The sequence below is a fragment of the Equus przewalskii genome, chromosome 26, assembly GCF_037783145.1.
Source record: "Equus przewalskii isolate Varuska chromosome 26, EquPr2, whole genome shotgun sequence".
Lineage (NCBI taxonomy): Eukaryota > Metazoa > Chordata > Mammalia > Perissodactyla > Equidae > Equus > Equus przewalskii.
The window spans coordinates 5,183,332-5,206,466 of NC_091856.1; the positions used below are offsets into that span (position 1 = coordinate 5,183,332).

Genomic DNA, 23,135 nt, shown 5'->3' on the forward strand with positions numbered 1-23,135 from the left:
CCCCGTAGGCTTCCCAAAGCTGCCTCCCTTTTCCAACTAATTTGGGTTTTAGTTTTACAAAGGAGGTAAGAGAGCCTCCTACAAAATGCCCCCTCTTTGTAGACAGAGGGCTCAGAAGGCGCCAGGAACTTGTGTAAATGAGAAGCCAAGAAAGCATCTTCCATGGTCTTCGGAGGGAGGGTGGGGGGGCCGACGGCCCAGATCCCATCTGTGAGCATGGAGACAGTCTGGGGTGAGCCCAGGAGCAGACCCTGCAGAGAGGCCCCACTCCGCGGCTGGCTGTTTGTGAGTCAGCTCTGTCGTGAGCCCTGCGGCCCCACTGTCCGCTCTAAAGAAGAGGGCTGGAGGTGAGGGAGAGAGAAGGTGGGAGGGCACGGCAGAAAACAACATGGGACCCCATTTAGAAGCGTTTGCAAGGTCAATGGCATGAGTCAGTTTAGGAGCTGGTCACCCCAAGGTCGGGGGGCAGGCCCACTCTCTGGGTAAATTTCTGAAGGTCCCAGAAGACAGACTCTGGACCAGCTCCTCGTGGAGGGGAAGCGTGAGCCCAGAGAAGGAAAGGAGTGAACTCACCATCCCACAGTGAGTCCGGGCCCCAAAGCAAGTCCCTTCCCCTGCCTGGGCCTCAGTTTCCCCTCTGTGAAATGAGATGATAACCAGGAGCCCTGCCAGCTGGGACAGGCTACTCAATCATTCAGTGCCCCTCCATCCTGGCAGACAAGGCACCTCTGAGACCCCATGAATTTGGAAAACTAACTGTCCTGCTGATGGGAACGTGTCCTCAGCCCAGCATCCCTTGTCAACAGAATCAACGTCTGTTTTAAAACCGTATAAACAGGAGTCTCTGCAAGGCCCGGCTGTGACTTTCAGTGAGAGCTGGACACAAGCGTGGTGAGGAGAGAACACTCCGGCGGAGGCACGCGTGGGAGCCCACGGATGCTAGCATGCGGGGGAAACCACCTGAGAGTCCCTGCGGGGACACCTCCCTCCCCTGGGCCTCAGTTTCCCCACTTACACCATGAAGTGGTGCAACGAGATCATCCCTAAGGCCCCGCCCCATCTCCTATGCATCGATCGCTAAGTGTGGGGAGCAGCCATGGGGCGGGCAGGCAAAAAGGCATCTGAGGGGTTTCAACACACAAGAAAATCTGGATTTGCCCCAGAAAAGTGTCATAATTTTTGACAAAGTGCTAATCATAATTGCTACTACTTGCTGAGCAAGAAAAACATGCCCATATTTCTCTGTTACTCATCTAGTTCTTCCCACACGCCAAGAAGGCAGGCAGGATTACATTCCTAGTTTACAGACGAGGACGCCGAGGCTCAGAGAGGTGGAGTCACTTGCTTGATGTCCTACAGCAACTTGAGCTCAGGCAGGTCAAACCCACCCTGAACTACTGTTTGCCGTGCTGCTCTCCTTATCAATGCCTAAAGCCAGTCACTGGAGTTGGTGTCTAATCCTAACATTCGGGGGAAAAAAAAGGCAATGAAATTGGCAAGCGCTTGAAGCTGTGATCGACCAATCAATATTTTACAAAATATTCTCCTAAAGTGATATAATTTGAGAACTGGAAATGTGACAAGAGAATTTAGTTGCAATCATTCAAAAAAAAAAAAGTAAGTATCTTTGCCAAGATGCTTACTTTGTTCAACCAATGAAGAAGTAAGACTTAACCGATGGGAAAATAATTATGTTTGCCTAAAATGACATCTTTTGTGCATGCCAGAGAGCTGACATATGTTTCAATTACCTGCCACAGGAAGGCAGACGGGCAAATCTACAAGATTGCGTTAGGGAGTGATGGTACCGAATAACCCCTTTCCCGACGGATCTGAATCCAGTTGGGATTTGTCTGAATGAATCTGAATAACTCAATTTCATTTCTTGCTTTCCCCTGGATGACTCTGGGATCTGCTCAAAGTGAGTGGAAACAGAAGGCACTGCCTTTGTTTCTGGATTTTCCAGAAACATCCAGATGCTGAAAAACACTGCATTGATGAACGGTCCGTGTAGTTGTTTTGGCTCACAACCCTGCTAATGACTGTTCTGGGCTGAACTGAGGTGTCCACCTGGAGGAACGACCAGCCCTGCTCCTCACAGGCGCCCTGTGGGCTTTGACAAGACACTGCCCCTCTCTGGGCCTCCATTTCCTCCTCAACACACGAGGAACAGGGTCTGGATGGTCTTGGAGGCCCCTTCCAACTCTGACACCAGAGAAGTCCAACAAATGACCTGGTTTCTTAAAAAATAAATCGCCTGTAACTAGTGCATGTGGGATGATTACAGATTAGACCAAGCAGATGCAGTGAATGGACCTTGTGTGAATTCTCCAGCAGACCAACTGTCAAGACATTTTCCAGACAATCAGACGATCAACACAGACCGGGAATGAAAGGATATTAAGAATTGTTAACCGTTTTAGGTGTAATCACAGTATTGTGGTTGTGTTTTAAAAAGTCCTTATCTAGTAGAAATGCATACTGCAGTATTTATGGATTGAAATGAGACAATGTCTGGGAGCTGCTTTAAAAATTACAACAAAAAAGGGGAGAGGATGGGTGAGTCAAGATAAAGCAAGATCGGCAAAAGGTTAACGGCTGAAGCCAGTGATGGGACATGGGTTTCACTAAGCGATTCTCTCAATTTTAGGTCTGTTTGAAAATCTCTGTAATCAAAAACTAAAACAATGCAAAGTTTCTCAGAATGTTGGGACCGACTTGAGCCCGCCCCCATCCTCTCGTGAGCCTCTCAGAGTCAGCCGGGAAGACTGAACAGGCCTGAGATGCGACGAAGTTGAGAGAAATATTCTAAATAAGCTGAAACTAATGTTTCACAGAGAAGCATTCTCTATGGCGTCTGCCTTCTCTTATCTGGAACCTCACATTTTCATTTCTTTTGATGTATTTTACTGCACACACACATCCTTGAGTGTAGAACTCATCGACTAGAAGAAGAAGCAGCAAAAAGCCTACCTTGAAATTGAGTAAATTTAATGGTCCCCATTCTCTCCCCGTTCCGGAACACAACTTGACCCTAAAGACAAAAGAAAACAAACAAACAAGAACAAGAGAGAAATGCCACATTAGCCCAGGTACTACTGATCTCGACGGAAATTCATTACTTGTATGAGACGATTATTAATACTGGGGAAAGAATAGACTCCTGCTGGACCACAGGTGCAAAATTAAACTAATTGTTTTTAAACTGGTTGTGACTTTATCTGGTTAATTTGAGGAACACAAAATCAATAGTGGAGCTAATACATGTGAATTAAAGCCGAGATATGCATCATCATCATCATCATCATCAGGCTTTTCTTAAACACCCACGTGCCCTGTGTTACCCTGGGACAAGGTCTTGCAGGGTGCTGGGAAGATGGAAGCAGAGAAGAGGCCCAGGGAGCCTGGCCGTGACTCTGCTTCCTGTGTCCCACGCATAAAGACGTGGGGCTTTGCCGAGGCTGTTTGCCTTGAGGACCAGAAGGAGGCTGTAGGCCCGTTAGCACTTCTTATTAAGGACAGAGAAGGTTTTGGGAGTCCTTCCCGAGTGGTGACGTCAGCCCCAATTATAACTGGGCTATGGGGCAGCACAAAATTAAGCTTCTTGAGCCAGTGAGACCTGACTAGTGTCACAGGCAGCTGAGCATCCCTCATTAGGGACCCTGGGGGCTAAAGACAGTGCCATCTGCTGCATCCACCTCGCTGGCTGATACTGGGCTTCCACACGCCGGACTAAATAAACCCGGAACACAAAGACGGGTGCGGTCTCTCCTGCCAATTTATGGTCCACCTAAAATTGTGCCGCTGTGCAAGGAAATTGACACACGTTATATCAATGAATGTTTATGACAATCAGAGTGGAAAGAAGGATGATCCTGATTTTCAGATCAAGAAACTGAGACCGAGGGAGGTTACGCACTTTATATAAGGTCATTGTAAACGAGCTGCTGGAATTCAAATCTGAGTTTGCTTTTAATGCCCATGTGATTCCACCACAGCATGTTGCTTCTAATCCAGAAATAAATTCCTTCCTATCTTTCCATTAATGTGAAACTAGGGAGAGAAATTGTCTTCAAGACACACCGCTTTACTCTCACAGTTACGCTCTTGCATCACCAGGTAGTAACATTTACTACTTTGGATCCCACTCAGTTCTGGGGAGGAGAGCCAGAAAGTACCCTCCTTGGTGGAAACCCAAGGCCTGAGGCCCTGCAGCTTTCGGAACAAAGAGAAGCACCCAACCTGTTCTCAGAAGGAGAAACACCTTCTAAGGCTACGCTGACACCTTTTTGAAATCCTGCAGACGGCGCCGGCGAGTAGTATCAGTTTGAAACTAACGCCCACGGAATCCTACATTCAGGTGATGGGGAGCAATTCCCTGGAGTGTGAAAACACTTCAGCTAAGGTGAGACGGGAGCTGTGATTCTATTTCTAGGCATGATTGAAAACCACAGAACAGTTTCCCAGAGCATCACTTTTATGCAAATGGACCACTTTGCATGGGTGGGAAGGATGCTGTGTCCACAGCAGGACACTTCTTTGTTTAACAAATGCAGAGATCTGACTAATTCACCCATCTCCTGCCAAGCCTTGCAGAATTCTGGAGACTTCTAGATATAAAATTGGACAAACTCTGCAGAATTAAATTAACTTTAATTAATTAAATTAAAAAGTAGATGGAATGGTATTCAAAGTTTGGATGGAATGACACTGGAGTAGAGTACGGGATGGGGGTTTACTTTTTTGGGTTTCCCCCCCCTTTTTAGACAAGACTAATTAGTCCATCTTTGAATTAAGACCTGTTAGGTTTATTTTACTCACGATAACTATTTTTACTAACAGCTGCTCCTTCCAGTTCCTTAATTTCTCAGGTAATGCAGTGGAAGGAAGCCAGGATCGGAGCATCACAAACCTGGGTGAAGCGCCCCTCGGGCCAGTTCCTGAACATCTGAGATATGGACCTGGCACAGCTCCTGGTCTGCAACAGGCACTCCGCAACTGGCAGTCGTCATTTTACTCAAATGCATTTAAGAGCAGAGAGTGGACATAAAAAACATTTTAAGCACCGGCAGCTTTCTGACCCTTGGGAAGAGACCTTCCCGTCGTGTGACTTCAGCTGGCAGTGGGGGAACGGCTGGCCTTTAGCCAAGGTGTCCTCGCCTCTCAGAAACATCAGCCCCAAGTGACCGGGTTCCTGGACCACACGAGCCACTGTGGTCTTACCAACGGGAGACAGCTGAGGGTTCTGTGACTGCGGCAACCGAGTCACGAGAGACACGAAGTCGGGTGACTGGCTATGCTGAGGGTCGGCACTGGGGAAGACGCCGCGAAGCCCCCTTCTGAGGAAGATGGTCACGTGATTCCTACCTGAGGGAGTCACCACAGCACCAGTCGGGCTTGGCCGAGGAAGCCAACTCTGCCACCCTGATGGACGGGGTCCACCGTCCTGTCCAGCCAACCTCAATGAGACTGGACACGAGGAAGGCCACACGCCAAACAGATGATTTTCACAAAATTCTGCCCATTAGGTGTCCTCCGTATTAGAAGGTAGGCAACTCACGCAACAGTCCACAAATATTTACTACCTGGGCTGGCTTGCTTCTGGGGGTGATTCCTGCCCCCAGAGAGCTGTCTATTTGATTAGGAGGGACAGACAAAACAAGCTCACCAATAAAGGCACAAGAGAACTTCAGTTCGTGAAGAGGGCCGTGGGGAAAGCAAAAAGGGAGTGGCTGCCGAGGGAGCCACTCGACTGTGGGGTCAGGAAAGACCGCCCTGCAGAGAAGACCTGAGAGCCGAGGGCTGATGGCAAGAGGGAGGCACTCCAGGCAAAGGGAAAGGCAGGACAAGGCCCTCAGCTGGGGGAGGAACAGAAGGGATGGGGAGAGGGAGCGGGGAGGCAGGGGCAGACCTCACTCGACCCAGAGGTGATGCTCAGGGCAGCGAAGAGCCCAGGGTGCGGGGGTTAAGCAGAGCAGCACTATGATCTGGTTTAAGACTTGAGAAGATCACTCTGGCTGTTGGACAGAAAACGCATGGCAGCACAGTGGATGAAGAAGTGGAGACACCCTTTGGGGTCCTGGCAGCTGGTAACCCAGGTGTGAGGTGACAGCGGCTTCGGCCAGGGTGGGGCTGGATTCTCCCTCGCCAGCTCAGAGAGCATCGCCATGGTGCCGGAGCAGCAGCGGCCTTCCATTCTACTCCACCGTCCTGTGTGGTGGACGCTGGCGTGTGGCCCCCCGGCCCCCAGCTCCAGGGCCACGTTGAGCTGCCCTGCACCCAAAGGGAGCTGTGTCAGTTAAGGTTACATCCCCTCCCTGGGGGCAGCCTACGTCCGATGGTCGATGTGAGGGGATAGTTCCAGCCCCCTCGCCTCATTTCAGGACAACTGTGAAGGACCATGGGATCCAGAGGTCGCCGCGGGATGGCTGAGGCTGTGGCGGCAGCTGCATCCCATTTCCACTTGTCCCTCTGCCCGGTCCCGCCTCACTTCTCCCTTCCAGATTTTGTTCCTGAGAGTGCTCCGTGATAAACTGCCTGTGTGAGACTCTGTCTCAGGATCTGTTTCCTGGGTAACCTGACCGAAGCCACCTGCCATGAAAGGTCACTGGGACCCTGTCTGTCTTGCAACCTTAGGGAGCCTGAGTGACACGGCAGCGGGACCAGAGGCAGCGGATTCTGAGTGAAGCCCACGCAGCAGCAACGAGGCTGCTTCTGTCTCACTGTGGTCTGGCCCCTCAGCCAGGCAAGCTGGGCTGGCCTTGCTTTCTTAAACCCCAGCTTGAGCAAGGATTTTGTTTTGCTCTTCTCCCCACATACGTATTCTTTATGTCCATACAAATGTCGCGACTCTCCATAAGCTCCTGCTGTGCGTGATCCTGGGGCTGTAACTGAGGACCATCAAATCCACTCGAGAACAAGCCACGTGGTGCGTTAAATTCCACAGCAATGGAGTTTGGTACTCTGGCTGGGGTGGTGGCTGCTATCTGTCTGTTGGCTCACGGTCCACACTCACTCTTCGAGATCCTCCTCTGAGTTGCAGGGGCCCAGAGCCCCGGAACCACATTTCCCAGAATCCCCTGCCAGCTGGCTTCCATTTAGGTTCTGCTAATGAGAAGTGGTCATGGGAGATTAGAGAGTACGCATAAGGGAAAAGCTATTTTTTTCCCGCTTTGGTTGCAGCAGCAGGAGCTCTGGCTGACTGCAGGTGTGCGTGGGCCCTGGCAGCCCTGCGCTGGCAGTGGGGGGCTCCGGGCTGACTGCTCAGTGGCCAGTGGCCGGCCCCCAACAGCAGCAGAAACAGCAGCAGCAGGAACCTCAGAGGCCTGTGCTCGGGTCCTCATTATTGTATTTGCATCCCAACTCCGCTCTGTGGTCACTCCCCAAAACTCCTCGGAAGTTGGAATCCACTGTCAATCAGCATGCAGTCAGGAAGACAGAAACCAATTCAGGCATTTCAGGGGTCATGGCAACACCATTTCCCTTTTTGTGCCTCCAGCCCAAGGGGCTTAGTAGTTTTCTGTAAGTACTTATCTCCGGTGACAGCACCTACCTGTTTTGCTCCTCCATCCCTTCCAACAACGTTGTCACCAGTTCCCTGTATGAAATCTCCCTCTGCGAAGCCCGAAGTGCTTTTCCTTTTCCTGACTGTGTGCCGCTTGATAACGGATTCCGACTTCTGAAGCGTTTACAAGAATGACCACGGAGCTGATTTGGAATGCAAATAAAGTAATGGAGGCAAAACCCCAAGAGGATCATTTATAAGGACTTTTTTTCCTGAAAGAGATGTTGCTAATATCAAAGAAAGCAGTCTGTTCATGAAAGTCAATTCAAGCTAACAGTTCAGGTTAAATTGGGAGCAATAAAGCTGTGTTTTCTTTTTCAGAGAAATCTTCAGAACGCACAGGATAACACATGGAAAAAACTTAAGTTTCAGCATTCACCAGACAAGAGTAAATACTACCGTCAGCGTGACCTTGGACAGTCACTGAATATCTCCGGGCACCAATTCTCCTATGTGAAAAATGGGAGGAACAATAGTGACTTTTCAGGATGGTTTGTGAGAATCAAAGAAGACTGGATGAAAAGGCGCAACCCAGGGTTGCCTCACATGAAGGGTGACTCTTATCACTCCTCCAGGCGTCTGAGGGAGCAAAATCCCACGTGATGTCAGCCCAGAATCCCCAGAAAAATGAGCAGGGAGTAAAAGGTACTTCACAGATTCCAGCTGCCGGCAGGCTTCAGCGGCCGCCTCTCAGAAAAATCAATTGTTTCCATTGTTCATCTCTAACATGTCCCTCCTAAGCAGGAGGAAAATTTATCCCCACAACAGTTTAGGAATTGTACAGGTCAAACCCTATGCTGGAACTTCTTATTTTGGTCTCTTTCAAGCTCACAGTGGAGGGCAGGGAGGCCCCGCCCTGGAAAACGATCTGACGCTGGGCTGGAGCCCCGAGGTCACAATTGGGTGGAGCCCCTCGCCCACTGAGGGACACCGTCTCTGCGGATTCGGTGCATTTAGTGAGGATTTCCGTCCTTCATATGACTCCAAGTGCGCCCGTGCCTCTGGGCAGTCTTGTCACTGGGAGGTGTGGGCACACACGCGCATCTGAGTGTTCGATTTGTGCTGGGGGAAACGAGATCTACTCTGACATGTCGTGCAGGCAGTGGAATCTTGAAGGAGGTGGAAGGGCCATGTGGGACCCTGGCTGGTGCTGCTGGACGGGAAGCACATCGCTATCTGTGTGTGTGTTTGGAGCCCCCCCGGACGCTTCTGCTGCCAGTCCTCTGCCCCGGACAACGCTGGTCTCAAATGAATAACGAGGACGTTGAGAAAACACTGGGGTTAGACTGCTGTCAGATTTTCCACAGAGGGCAGAGATCCTCACCACGTTGGGTTGAAGAAGAAGGCGCCCTCTCCTTCCCACAGGATGGCAGGACTTAAAAGAGAAACATCAAACAACTGAGTATATCCACCCACATGGGCCGCAAAGGTGGAAAATACTCTTTTTTTCTGCATGTCCCCTTGGGCTGCAGCACAAGTCATATTTTGCATACTATTTAAAATATTTTCTTATGTGAACATGCTTTTGATGGGCCCAACCTTGAGGGACGTTTGATGTGTCCATTGAGTCCTGAGCAGCAAGGCTGCAGGGAACTGAGATGAGGAGCAGCGTGGGAAGGGTGGCCTGCCCCCCTGCCACCTTCTGCTGATGGGCAGTGAATGGAGGGGCATCCTTACAAGGGACTGTGATCAGATGGCCCGAAGGGTTCAAGTGGTGACCAGCCACAAAGCAAGCGGTGGCCTAAGGGAGGGATGGGTGCAGTGGAGAGGAGAGGGGACCAAGGGGAGACGGCTGGATGGATGGCCCAAGATGGGCTGGACCAACTCCCTCTCTTTCTTTCCAGTTATAATACAAGAGTCAAGCTTGTTTAGAATAGAAAAATATCGGAAATGAAGGAAATTTCCAAGAAATAGGGCAGTAGTGAAGTAAACTGTGATAGACACATGCTGAAATATTATGATACATACATGCAATCAGCCAGCACTGCTGAGTACCCGACATGTGCTGGACACATGCCAGGCAGGTGCCAAATAAAGAGTGAGCAAAGGCAACATGGTCCTAGGTTGCATGCAGCTTGCAGTCTGGTGGGAGATATAGACATTAAACAACGACTACACTGGTAAATATATAATTACAAACCCCAATAAGTGCTCTGAAGGAAAAGAGCAGGGTGCTACAAGAGAGAACTACAACAAGATTGTAATTTAGACTGGGGGTCAAGGAGGGCTTTTCTGGGGAGGTGGCATTTGCACTGAGACCTGAAGGAATTAGCTAAAAGTGAGGGGGAGAGTGTCCTGGGAAGAGGAACTGCAAGTACAAAGGTCCTGAGGCAGGAAAGAGATTGGGAAATCGGAGGGATTGAAACAATGCCAGTGGAGCTGATAGCGGTAACTGAGGAAGAGATGAGCACAGAGCGTGATTAGCAAGGTAGACAGGTGCAAGGTCATGCAGAACCTCAGAGGCTGTATCAAGGATGTTGGGCTTAATTTTCAACTCGAGCGGAATGAAGGGTTTTAATTAGGGGGTGACTTTATCTAGATTATGCAGACTTGATCATTATATTACAGAAGTTATAAGAGATCGGAAAAAGTGATATTCTGACCGTGCCAGGCACTGGCTAGTTGTTCACCAAATCCGTTTCCTTTTCCTCTTTGGCGCATGGTTAGACTGCATTTTCCAGCCTCCCTTGTAGGTAGGTGTGGCCAGGAGATAGTTCCAGCCAATGGAGTGTGGGTCGCAGTGGCATATGATATCCCAGGTCTGGCCCACGAAAACCCCCACAAGACCCTCCACGCTCCCTCACTTGCCCCGTGCAGACCAGATTCACAGGGTCCATCAGAGGACTCCAAGTCTCAAGGAACGGTGGTGACCCGACACGGCAGAGCCTGGGTTCACAGGTCATCGAGTGGAAAGCTGTCCTGCAACCAGAAACATCCCCTTTGGACTTTGCATAAGAGAAATAAATCTTCACTGTGTTAATCCACTAAGATTCTGAGATATCTTTGTTTCGGCAGCTGGTGTGATTTATCCTGGCTAGTCCCATAACGCAAGTAAAAAAGACAAGATACAAATTGTATGTACAGTATGTTCACAATTACGTAAAAATCACTCCCACCAAGTGAAAATGTTAACACTGGTTGGTCCCGGGTTGTGATTATGGCTTTTTCTTCTTCTTACTTTTCAACATTTTCCAATATCCTATAACGAGCATGTATTATTTTAATAACAGGAAAACTTTATTGAAAACTTTTTTTGAAAGGATGTTATAAGGAGGCACATTTTTTATTTTACAGGCAAAAATAGCAACATCATCACCAACAAAATAATACTCCCTCTTGGAACAGATTAATTTTTACTGACAGCTCTGCATTTTCCTGAATAAGAGCCAGAGATCTGTGCAGCATAAGCACATTCTCCCTCCACGGAGAAGACTGGGGAAGCAATGAACAAGGCCTGACGCCAGTCCCCCCAGACTTCCACGGGAGGAGTGTGAAGGGGAATGCACATGCCTGGCTGTTACTTGCACAGGGGCTGGGTGAGAATCTCTTCTCAGAAATGGGGGAGGGGGCTTCAAATCAGAGTTGGAACAGCCCGAGAGAGGGAGCTTGCGGCGGTCACCTCCCTACTGTGTCAGCCCCCGAACTGCCCTCTCCACTCTGCTCGGGGATGCTGGGCTGGGCCTGAGAGCCAGGTCTCCAGGCTCCCTTCCCGTTAGCTTCTGCCAGGAGGAGACTCTGAGGGAGAGTGGGAGGCAGGGGAGGTGCAGAAGGACTCGGGCGTCCCCGTCCTTCTGCTCCTGCTGGGTCCCGCCTCCGGTTCCTTTCGGTCTTGCCAGCGTCAGTCCTGCTATAGGCCTTGGAGGTGCCGGCAGCCGCTGGCAGTGCCCCGCTCAAACAGCTGAATACTAGCTGCGTGGGCCTTCTTCTCCAAGCCCCTAGGTTCTGGAAGTCTCACCTCTTCCTTTCATTCTCCTAGCCCTGGGGTGGCACCTGCTTCTTGCAGCAGCTGGTATTTCTGGACCGCCTCAGTATTCCTTTTATACTTTCTCCTTCCAATACCTATTAAACAATTCTCAGTATTAAATCTCGTCTGTTTGAAATGCCTGCTTGGGTTCCTGTTTTTCTGGCTGGACCCGCACCCTCTCCATCTACCTGTGGTCCCTATGAGGACTTGGTCCTTCAAGCACAAGCCCCATGTGTCAGGCCCCATTAAATGGCCTTCCCCACTCATGTTCTTGATGGCGCCCCAACCTCAGGGGCTGCCCGGAGCTCCTTCCTCCACACCCTGAACTGCATATTGTAATTGCCTCCTGCTGGGATGGAGTCCCCACCCCCCAAATGCCATCCCCCTCCCCACCCCAGCGCAGGAAAGCCTGGGAAGGAGCAGGAATGCTTGTTAAATGGCATTGAGCTGAGTTGAATGAACTGGGTTCCCTAGTTTTGGGCGGCACTGGAACAGGATCCCTCAGGAAGAGCCATGAAGGAGGGGAGGGACGGAGAAAGGACAGCGGCCAAGAGCAGGTGCTCAGTTAGCTCCACGGTGTGAGAGGGACTGAGAGATGAAGAGCGGCCCAAGGCAGAGGAGCTGGTCATCACCGAGACCCACAGGGTCTCATGGGCCGGGAGATGGGGATGCCCCTGTGGGATATCGGAAGCAGGACTCTGCGTCTCCTGGGCTGAATGATGTTTGCTGAGACTGTTTCTTTACAGTTAAACCAGAAAGGGCTCTGGGCTTAGAGTGGGAAGTTCAGGTTCTAGTCCCAGTTTCGTCATCAACTCCCTGTGTCCCATAATTATGGTCCTTCCTCTCTCTGGGCCTTAGTTTCTTCACAGATAAAGTGAGGGGGCAGTTGCCACATACTGTTTGCTGAGTGATTATTCTGGGACATGGCGTGCTGATGCTTGACCCTGGGGAGTTGCAATGACTAAGGCAAAGTCCTTGTCTTCTAGAAACTCCAAGTCTAATGGAGGGACAGGTTAAAAATATATATATAAAGCAGTGTGATAATTGCTAAGGAGGGTGCAGAGGGCTGCGGGAACACAGAGGAGGGGCACCTTTCTCGTGAGGGGTGGCTTGGGGGCTCAGAGAAGAATGAGGGTGAGCTAGCCAGGCAAAGAGGACAGGAGAGGGAATGCTCTAGGCAGAGGGAGCAACATATGCAAAGACCTGGAGGCGAGAGGGAGCTTCTCCAGAGGGAAGGGCAAGGCTGCGGGTGGGCGGTGTGCAAGGCGGAGAGGGCTGGTGGAGCCACAGCTGGTGGGGCGTCGGACCACGCCTTCCAAATGGGGGCCGCGGAGGACGCTGTAAACCAGGACATCTCAAGTCCAACGAGCTCTTTAAAAAGAAGGAAACCCTGACATTTGTGACAACACGGATGGACCTGGGGGACACTATGCTAACGAAGTGAAAAAAGCCAGACACAGAAAGACAAATACTTTATGATATCACTTCCATGTGGAATCTACAATCATCAAACTCATAGAAGCAGAGAGGAGAACGGCGGTTGCCAGGGGCGGGGGAGGGGAAGTAGGGAGATGTCGGTCAAAGGGTACAGACTTCCAGTTAGGCAGGATGAGTAAGTGCTGGGGAACCGAATGTGCAGCACGGCGCCTCTGGTTAACACTGTACACCCGAAACTTGCTAAGAGGATAGATCTTGGAGTTCTCACCACACATCCACGCAAAAGAAAGAAAACGGTAACGATGTGAGGTGACGGGATTGTGGTGATCATTTCACAATGTGTACCTATATCAAACCATCAAGGCCTACCCCTTAAATATATACAATTCCTATTTGTCAAGTATACCTCAATAAAGCTAAAAAAAGCTGCTGTGGCTGCCGTGTGGAAAATGGATGGGCACGAGGGCAAGACTGGAGGCAAGGAAGCCAGTTAGAAGCTGTCGTGGGATCCGAGAGAGACAGGAGGGTCACCTGGCTGGAGAAGAGTCCACGATTCAAAAGATGGGAAGGAGGCGGAGCGGACAGGGCATAGAGACGGCCCGACGTGAGGGCTGAGGAAGGTGGAGACGCGAAGAACGGCTTTCTGGTTTGTGCAGATGGGCAGATGGCGGCAGCTCTCCTCACCTGCACAGTCGGCAGAGGGGGGCCGGGCAGACCAGTGAGTGGGGTCTTTGCCCAGGTTCCTGGGTGAGTGGCTGAGCCAAGGGAGCTTTGTAGCTCGAAAGCCACGAGGCCTCCTCCAGGCTTTTTGCCCCCGCCCTCCTTCTTTCCTTGTCATTCGCCGAGGTAAGCATCCCCAACGATTAGAAATATTTAATTTTGCTTTACAGTATGTTCTATTTTTGTTAAATAGATTAGTCCCCACCAGGAAAACCAAACTGCTGACCAGTCGACCTGAAAGTCTGAGACTTGCAATTTGCAATCTGTTGGAATCTTTAAGCCGGGCTGGGCTGCAGCTGGCCTGGGGGGTGGGGCAGGGCTCAAGTGAGGCAGCTGGACAGCAGCAGTCCAGATGTGAGGCCAGCGGCTTCAGGCAGCAGGTGGCCGGGCAGAAAGACAGAAAGGAACAGACCAGAGAAATATTAAAGGGAAAATCGGCAGGACTTGGAGACCCACGGACAGGGATTCAGAAAGGGCACCGCGCTGGGAGGCGGGCCGCCAGGTTCCAGTCTGGGATCCCTAGTCACTTTGGGGGTGGTCTCTCCTAGTGTGTAAGGAGACAGGGTTACACCATCTGAAAGCCAGGCTCAGAATTCCTCTTATGAGCGGATGATCTGGCGCAGTAAGATGCCTTGCCTGGCCTCCTGCGCAGAAGGTAAGACCCTCAGGTGCACCTGGGCGGGGCGGTGGGGCAGTCACCTGGTGGAGAAACAGCAGGGGGTTATTGTTCCCTCGGAGAAGGAGAAGGCCTGAGAGGAGTGGGAGGCAGGGAAAGACTGGAGAGGAGAACTGGCCCCCGAAAGGGGAGGTGTGACCAAGGATGACAGATCAGGGCTAAGTAATGTCCAACTGGAAGCCATTCAGATGCCGTTAGCCAGTACAAACCCCTCTGCCCATCCCCAACCTTCACGGGAACCCCTCACAAGTCCTGCTCAAAGGGGAGGGCTTTGGGTTTGTCTGTTTTTGTTTTCCGTGGCTGTTGTAATCGAAGAAGCGGCTGCATTTCCCGCTTGGATCAGTGTGGCCCGGAGCTGAGGAAAACTTGAAGGATCGTGGGATGGTCCAAATCCTGAAAGAATTCAGCAGAAGCAGGACCCTGAGGGTGCGAGGCCAGCGGTGTGAAGAAAGCTTGCGGTTAGCTGTGGGCAAGCCCTGACTGAGGGCTGGGGCTTGCTGACGAGCTTTCCCAGCTCCCGTTGGCTGACATCAGGTTACACATAAGATGCCAGGGTTGGGCAGGAGGCTCTCCAAATCTTGAATGTGTCTCGGTTTCTCCATCTGTAAGATGGCTTGTGTGTGAGTTTGCATCTGCCAGTGTGTGTGTACACACACGAGTGCACGTGTATGTGGCAGGGCAAGGGCAAGGAGCACTGATGTGACAGTCTCCCAGGCTCCTCCCAGCCCTAATGGCCCTCAGCTCTGAGTCCCCGTGAGTCACGGCTCCCACCTTGGAAACAGTGCGCGGGGCTGGCAGGCAGGTGTCTCTGGCATGCCCGATTGAGAACCCACACTCCCTCTTGGCTCGGCTCCCCGACTAGAAACCCAGATGGCTCCACATGGGGGTTGGGGACTATTCACTCGGCGTCAGGGGCTAAGCCTAAAAATCTTCCATCAACTGAAAAATCTTCCTTGAATTCTCCCAGGAAGGAAAGAGACAGGAGTTAGCAGAGGAGGAAACAGACGGGATAGAAAGGCTGCTGTGTTGATCGCCCCAACAGGCTGTCTCAGGCCGACGAGGGTCAGGGGGCTCCTTCCAGCAGCAGGACCCAGCACAAAGGCTGTGAAATGCAGGAGTGGACTAGGAACTAACACAGTGGGTGTCTTCAACTGTTCTCAGGGCTGGAGTGGGGCGAGTGGAAGCTGGGGAGCTGGAGCCAGGAAGCCCTTTGGGTAGGATGGGTTCTCTCTTCCCCCCTCCCGCCTCTGGTCTGGGCTTGAGGAGGTCCTCACTCCCATCCACTGTGGCTCTTCTAAGACCCCCACTCAACTTATGGGTCCTGCTGATGAATTCAAGGGTCACAATTCCTTGTATTTACGGGATTTGCATCTGGTTTATAGCTGTCCACTTTAGAGTGGGCATTTATTTCTCTTGCTCTGCAACCCATCCCCCTTGGGATGATATTAGTACCCTGATTTTAATTTAGAGATTACATCAGTCAGGGTTTGTGATAGCCACTCTCTAAGATGGCCTCTGTGATTCTCGCCTCTTGGTAAGCACACCCTGGTATAGTCCCCTCCCACGCTGAATAGGGCTGGCCTGTGTACTGGTGAGATAGTACAGTAGGACTTCCAAGACCAGATCATACCAAGACCGGGCAGCTTCAGCCTTGCTTTCTTTGGGACCACTCATGCTGGTGGAAGCCGGTCACCATGTCATGAGGACACGCAAGCAGCCCTATGGAGAAGTCCATGCGGCAAGGAACTGAGTCCTTCAGCCAACAGGCAGCATCGACTTGCCAGCCACGTGAGGGAGCCACCCTGGAAGCAAATCTCCAGCCCAGTAAGCCTTAGGATGACTGCAGTCCCAATGACATCCTGCCTGCCTACATGTGAGAGACCCCAACAGGACCTTCAGCTAAGTCACTCTTGAATTCCTGACCCACAGAAACTATGTGAGATAATAAAAGTTTATCCTTGCTTTAAAGCTACTTCTCTTTGGGTTAATTTGTTACAAAGTAATAGCTAACAAATACAGGGTCACAGGAGGAAACAGAATTCACCCTGGATGGGAAAGAAGAGGCGTTATTAAGGACTACTTACAGAGAGGGGGCAGACTAAGGGAGCAGAGAAGGAAGGTGATGCAACGGCAGGAACGGTTACAGACCTCAGAGCAAAGGGGCAAAGGGGCAAAGGAAGCAATAGCTTCCTGGAGCTTCCTCAGCGTGGGAGGCACGGAGGAGAAGCCGTGGCCATGGAGGGAGGGGCGTGGCGATTTCAGCGGATGCAGCCCCAAACCAGGGCGGGCTGTGCCCTGACCCCTCCGGCTCCTCCTGGCCTCCTTGTGGGCCAAACCCAAACAGAAGTCTGAAGACAAGGGATCCCAGTGAGGTGGAACATGGGGTCAACCTCCAAGGGCACAAAGAATGGGTCTGATGTAGGAGAGAAGAGAGACAAACCAACAGAGACATCCATGGGCCCTGCCCTCAGCCTTGAGGCGCTGGGAGGCTGCCCTCTGCAGGGCTGGATCACGTGACTCACTCTAAGCCAATCAGCAGCCCGGCCTCCACCTGCAGTGATCAGTTCAGGGATGGGCACATGACCTAAGCCAGCCCATCAGGGCTAAGCGGACGCACTTGCAGGATTTGTCGAGCTCTTGGAGAAATCGGCTCTCTCTTTTGCTGGACCTGGCAGTGTGATGTTGGGAACCAGAAACAACTGTGCAGAGGCTGAGAACAGAGCTGGCACAGGAGAAAGCAGACCCTGAGATGGAGACGTGGAGAGGCCTCATGCTGGACTTCACCATTCTCTTGGGTTCAGCAGGTTTTCTGTTACTTGCCCCGGAAGAGTTCTGAATGAAACATGTCACCCACAGCCTCGAGGAACCTGTGGCAGCTCCCCGGGTGGCCAGGCGGCGTCATCAATCCCATTTTACAGATGAGGAAAGTGAGGTTCAGCTCTCTTTATCACTTGGCCACCAGTCCATTTAGATTCGGAATTAAGTTCACTATCCTAGCCGGGGCTTTCGGCGTGTATTTTGTCCTCACATTGTATGGTTTTGGATTCTTGACTTCCATTTCAGTGGCCTTGATATATATAAGCCTGTTAGTGAAAGTTACCCCAAACTCTCTTTAGAAGTAGGTGGCACTCAATTAGTAATTTTAATAAAAGTCCTGATGGCTGGGAAGATCTTCCAAGGTCACTGGCCTCGCAGGATGGATCTGAGACTGGAAGGCGGGACTGAGGCACAGCCTCGGGTCCTTCCTCACCCCAAATGGGGAAGGGCCTCCTTTCAGATGTCTTCTCCCATACTCGCCTCTTCTTCCTGCTTCCTCACCCCTCGAAGGGCTGTTAGCAGGCAGGTGTGCTCAAGGCTAACCTCCTAGGGACAGGCCACTCGCTGGGTGGGCCCCAGGGAGTTTGGAACAGAGCAAAGACACTTTCCAGTCTGGCAGGGCAGGCTAGAAGGAAGACATCTTCTTCTGACTCCTGAGCTGGCCAGAGTCCTTTCAGTGGCTTCCTAGGACCGACGCATTGTTTTCCTAGGACTGGCCCCTGATTTCTCTGACGTCGTCCCCCACTTCTCTCCCCCTCACTGACACTGTCCCAGCCACACTGGCCTTGCTGTTCCCACACACTCCAGCTTCTTTGCCTGCCTGATAATGTTTGCTTAGATGTCAGACCCCTCATTGGGTGCTGGATTTTTTTATATTCCTTTAAATGTTCTTAAGCTTAGTCCCGGACATGATTAAGTTACTTGGAGTGAGTCTGGCCCTTTTGAGGCTTGCTTTTAAGCTTTGTCAGGTGGGACCAGAGCCACCTTCAGTCGAGGGTTAATCTTACTCCACTACAGAGGCAGTCCTCTTCTGGCTGTCTCCCCACGTATGACGAAGGTTTTCTGCCCTGGCTGGTGGGGACATGAACGATTCCTGGCTCCGCGTGAGCTCCGAAGATCCTTCTGCCCGTCCCTCTCCGCTGGCTCCTTCCTGAGTCTTAGGTGGTTTCCTAAGCACACGGCAGGTGCCCAGAGTACACAGCAGGGGACTGGAGGGGGCGCTCTGCAGATCTCTGCTGCTCTTCCCTCTCCCTGCAGCTCTCTCCTCCTGCTACTCCGCCTGCGAATGCCAGCCTCCCTGGGCTCTCTACATTCAAATTTTCGACTCTGTCCCTTCACCATGGTGACACCAACAGCCTCTGTTTTGGTCCCTTTCCTGTGCTGTGGTCTGGAAATGCTCCAGGCAGGGAGCTGGGCGATCACAAGGCTCCCGTCCATCATGTCCCTTCTCCTCTGTGGTCTATAGTCCAGTGTCAGCAAACTTGTTTCACGTTTTGACTGCTTTTCTTGGTGCTTAAGGCAGGAAGGTAAATCCGGTCCCTGTTCGTCCTCCATCGTGCCGGAAGTAGAAGCTCCCCAACCCCGAGACCCTCAGACACGTTCACCCGAGGCTCTCGCAGGGCTGCCCAGCCGCCCGCATCCCTCTCACCTAGTCATCGCGCGGCTCACCTCCTTCCAGTCTTTTCTCAGATGTTACCTTCCCAGCGAGGCCTCCAGGGGCCCTCCCGTTTAAAGCTGCTCCCCGCTGCCCCTCCCTGGTGGCATTCCCAATCCTCCGTCCCCTCCTGCACATTTCCTTGTTTCTTTTTGAAAAGCAGCCGTCACCTCCTAGCATACTATGTAATTTCCCTATTCCACATGTTGAGTACTGGCTGCCTCCTTGCGCTAGCCTGTAGACTCTCCGAAGGAAGGGGTGTCTGTTTGGTCACTGCTGCTCCCTAGCTCCCAATCCAGTACTTGGCCCATCGTAAGTTCTCAAAAATTACTCATTGAATGAATAAATGATTGAAAAGATGATAGAAAAAAAACCCCATGAGCTCAGCTGCGAAGGTTGGAAATCAGGATGGGTGTGTGGGAGATTAGCTAGTATCCCTTCTGTGTGAAGAGCAGAAGGAGGAGAAGGGGCTGGAAACACAGGCTTGGGCGTAGAGCTCCTAAGATGCCAGGTTGTACTCCGCAGGCAGTGGGGAGCCAGGGAAAGGTTTTAATAAGGAATAACATGATCAGAGATTATATCAGAAGAATAATCTGTTTAGTGTAAAAGTGAGAGCCAGCATAAATGAGGGGCAGAGGAGAGGGAGAAGAGAGGGTGCTTGAGATTTCATGGACTCAGCAGGGCTTGGCAGGTGGGAGGGAGGAGTCAAGATGGTACCTGTACAGATTTCTCTGTAGAAACATGGCTGGTCTGACAGTGCAAACTTAGGTTCCAAAGGATTCCACTGAGGGAGGTGGGGAAGTTGGCAGAGGTGTAAAAAGAACACAGGCATTAGAGGTGGCTAATGTCAGGCCTGAAACCTGGACCCAGACACTTCCCATCTTGTGAACTTGGACAGAGTTCACACTTCCCACTCATGTGAACTTGCACACAGTTCACACTCCCCATCTTATGAACTTGGGTACAGTTCACACTTCCCACCTTGTGAACTTGGACAGAGTTCACACTTCTGACCTTGTGAACTTGGGCACAGTTCACATTTCCCACCTTGTGAACTTGGACAGAGTTCACACTTCCAACCTTGTGAACTTGGGCATAGTTCACACTTTCCACTCGTATAAACTTGGGTGCAGTTCACACTTCCCACCTTGTGAACTTGAACAGAGTTCACACTTCCCACCTTGTGAATTTAGGCACAGTTTACACTTCCCACCTGTATGCACTTGAGCACAGTTCATACTTCCCACCTTGTGAACGTGGGCACAGTTCACACTTCCCACCTGGCTGCACAGCCTCTTGAACTTCGATTTCCTCTTCTATAAATGGGACTAATCACATCTCCCTCACAGACAAGGGCTTGCTCTCGTGAAATTTAGGAATTTGGGGACTTAGTCAATGTTGGTTCGCGTCTTAAAAACCTTTTCTCTTGGGGCTGGCCCCATGGCCGAGTGGTTAAGTTCGCGCGCTCCGCTGCAGGCGGCCCAGTGTTTCGTTGGTTCGAATCCTGGGCGCGGACATAGCACTGCTCATCAAACCACGCTGAGGCAGCGTCCCACATGCCACAACTAGAAGGACCCACACGAAGAAGATACAACTATGTACCGGGGGGCTTTGGGGAGAAAAAGGAAAAAATAAAATCTTTAAAAAAAAAAAATGAAAAAAAAAACCTTTTCTCTTTCACTACTTCAGAGTCACAGAGGCCTGAGAGATCTGAGAACCCCTTCTCTGACCACGCCAGGCAAGACCCACCCCCCCCCCCCCGCCCCCGCATCCTACAGACCAGCTGACACACAGAGCTCAGCCCCAGCGAGGTCCACTGACTGTCCAATGGGGGAGACGTCTGATAAACACCACTGCCCGTTCTGGTTGCTTCTCTTCATAAAAGTTGGGGTGGGAAGTGTGAGCCCAAGGAGAAGATGCCAAGCTGGACATCTGCTTCAAATCCCACTGCTGCGGGGGCGGGTGGGGGAAATAGGACACGTTTCTGTTACACTGGAGTTTAAAACCTCAGGATACTCTATTCACTAGAGACTTTAATTCCCGAGACAGCTGTCCAGTGGCTAAAATCATTAGACATGGATTACTGAGGCGGCTCGCCACAAGCTGGTTGATAGAAAAGCAACTAGACCTGAAGATGAACTGGGCTTTTTTTGTACGTTGTGGAAAGTACTGCAGAGCCCACACTGCAAGGACTCTGCAAATTACTGAAGGGGGATTGACAGTGGTTCTGTGGATTAACTATCACGACATATGGCTCACTAAAGATCAGTGTGCGTCAGAGGGAATCTAGGTCACTGTTTCATCACATACTGTGGGCCTGTAAATGTATATATGTGAGCATACATACATGCATGTCGGCAAATACATATACATACACACATACGCACATGCAAAATTCCTGCATTCCTCATACATTTACACCAGAGTCTTCTGGAGTCACACAGAGCTGATCAATGACAGCAGTGATTACCTGCACAGACCCAACGGCCTCAAGCTCAAGAGTTCTCAGGCTGGCCTACACCTTATGTCAAGCAACATCCTATGTATTTTCTCCGACATATTCAAGATTAAAGTACATAATGTGCCCTCAGTTAACTGGACTCCAACCAGCGGAGATCCAGCTCAATAGAGTTTGGGCATCGAGGAGAAAGAAGACTGGAGCATCAGTTCCTCCAGTTTTCCTCAGAAAATGGAGCCCCAGTGAGGGCGGGACACGCTCAAGGCCGCTCTGGCATCTTCCACCTTCTCTCCCTTCCCTGCTCCATTCATTTCTAAATGAGAGTCAGGATGCATCTCAGAAAGGGGGAGAGCGTTAATACCGGCTGAGAGCCCACCTGTGCCAGGAGCTGCCGGATGGAGAGCTCCGCGAATCCTCATGACAACGCCAGGCAGCAGCTGTTAATGCACCCTATTGTGCAGCTGGCAAAGCCGCGGCCCCCGGCTTACTAGCTGAAGTCCTTTGGCGCCTAAGGACCAAGCCTGGATCGAAGTCCAGGTCTTTTGAAGTTAATGTATTTTTTTCAGTCTTCCTTTTTTTTTAAAAAAACCTGAAACCTAAAAAATGTAAAGTAATGTAATACTCACCATAGAAAATTTGCAAAGGAGAAATAAGCAAAGAGAAAGAATTCCATCCAGAGACAACACTGTTAACATTTTGGGGTACATTCTTTCAGTCTGTATGTATTTAAAAATTTTTATCAAAAATGGGAATTTACCATACAAACCTCTGTAATCTGCCTTTTTTTCACAAAACAATACATTATAAATAGTCTTCTATGTCATTAGATATTGTTATACAACAACCTTTTTTTGGGGGGTGAGGAAGATTGCCCCTCAGCTAACATCTGTGCCAGTCCTCCTCTATTTGGTATGTGGCATGCGGTCACAGCATGGCTTGATGAGCAGTGTGTAGCTCTGCCCCTGGGATCCAAACCCGTGAACCCTGGGCCCCCGAAGCAGAGCTTGCAAACTTAACCACTAGGCCACGGGGACAGCCGGGTATAACAACTATTGTTAACAGCTGCCAACAATTCTACTGTATAGATGCATCGAAATTTATTTAGCGAAGCCCACGCACTGGATACGTAGGTTATTGCCAGTGTTTCCGCCGCCCCCACCAGGACAAACCACGTTGCCACGAGTACTCTAACTGGCCATGTCTCTGCCCATATCACAATTGCTTCCTCAGGGAAACTTGCTAGAAATACAGTTTTTTAGGTCCGAGAGGATGTAATTACTCCCCTTACAAGGCATGGGGAGTCTGAGTGCTTGCTTCTAGAAAACATTCTCCTCCCTGCTCCACCGTCTCTCACTTCCCAACCCTGCCTGTCCTTTCAGGTCCAGCCCAGTTGTCTAGACTGGAAGTCTGTGCCGTGGCCAAGGAGATCCTTCAGAGTTTAAACCATGGGAACCAACAGAATATGAGCCGCAGATGTCATTTTAAATAATCCAGTGACATATTAAAAAAGTAAAAAGAAGCAGATGAAATTAATGTTAATGATAAATTTTAGTTAACCCAATATATCCAGAATAATATCATTTCAGTTGTAATCAGTATAAAAATTGTTAATGCGATATTTAACCTTTTTTTGGTACTAAGTCTTTGAAATCCGAGGAGTATTTTACACATATGGACCAGCCACATTTCAAGTGCCCTTGAATGGGGCACTAAGCAGGGCGGTGTAGAATGCATCTTACTCCCTCCCGTGTCTTATGGACACCGGTCCTGGCACGAGAGTGTTGATCACTGGAAGGACGAACGCCCCTCCTTCTGATGGTCTGTCCTGTCGCCAGGAGGAGCTGA

At 50.7% G+C, this 23,135-nt stretch overlaps 1 protein-coding gene across 3 annotated transcripts in view; it reads right to left on the reverse strand.

Moving 5' to 3' along the window:
* Window positions 1–23,135, reverse strand: part of GABBR2 (gamma-aminobutyric acid type B receptor subunit 2) — a 331,181-nt gene that overhangs the window by 90,421 nt on the left and 217,625 nt on the right. For all 3 annotated transcript variants that reach the window (XM_070595867.1, XM_070595866.1, XM_070595868.1), the window contains one exon: window positions 2,974–3,034. In XM_070595867.1, coding sequence (XP_070451968.1) covers window positions 2,974–3,034 — 61 coding nt within the window. The remainder of the gene's footprint in view (window positions 1–2,973; window positions 3,035–23,135) is intronic.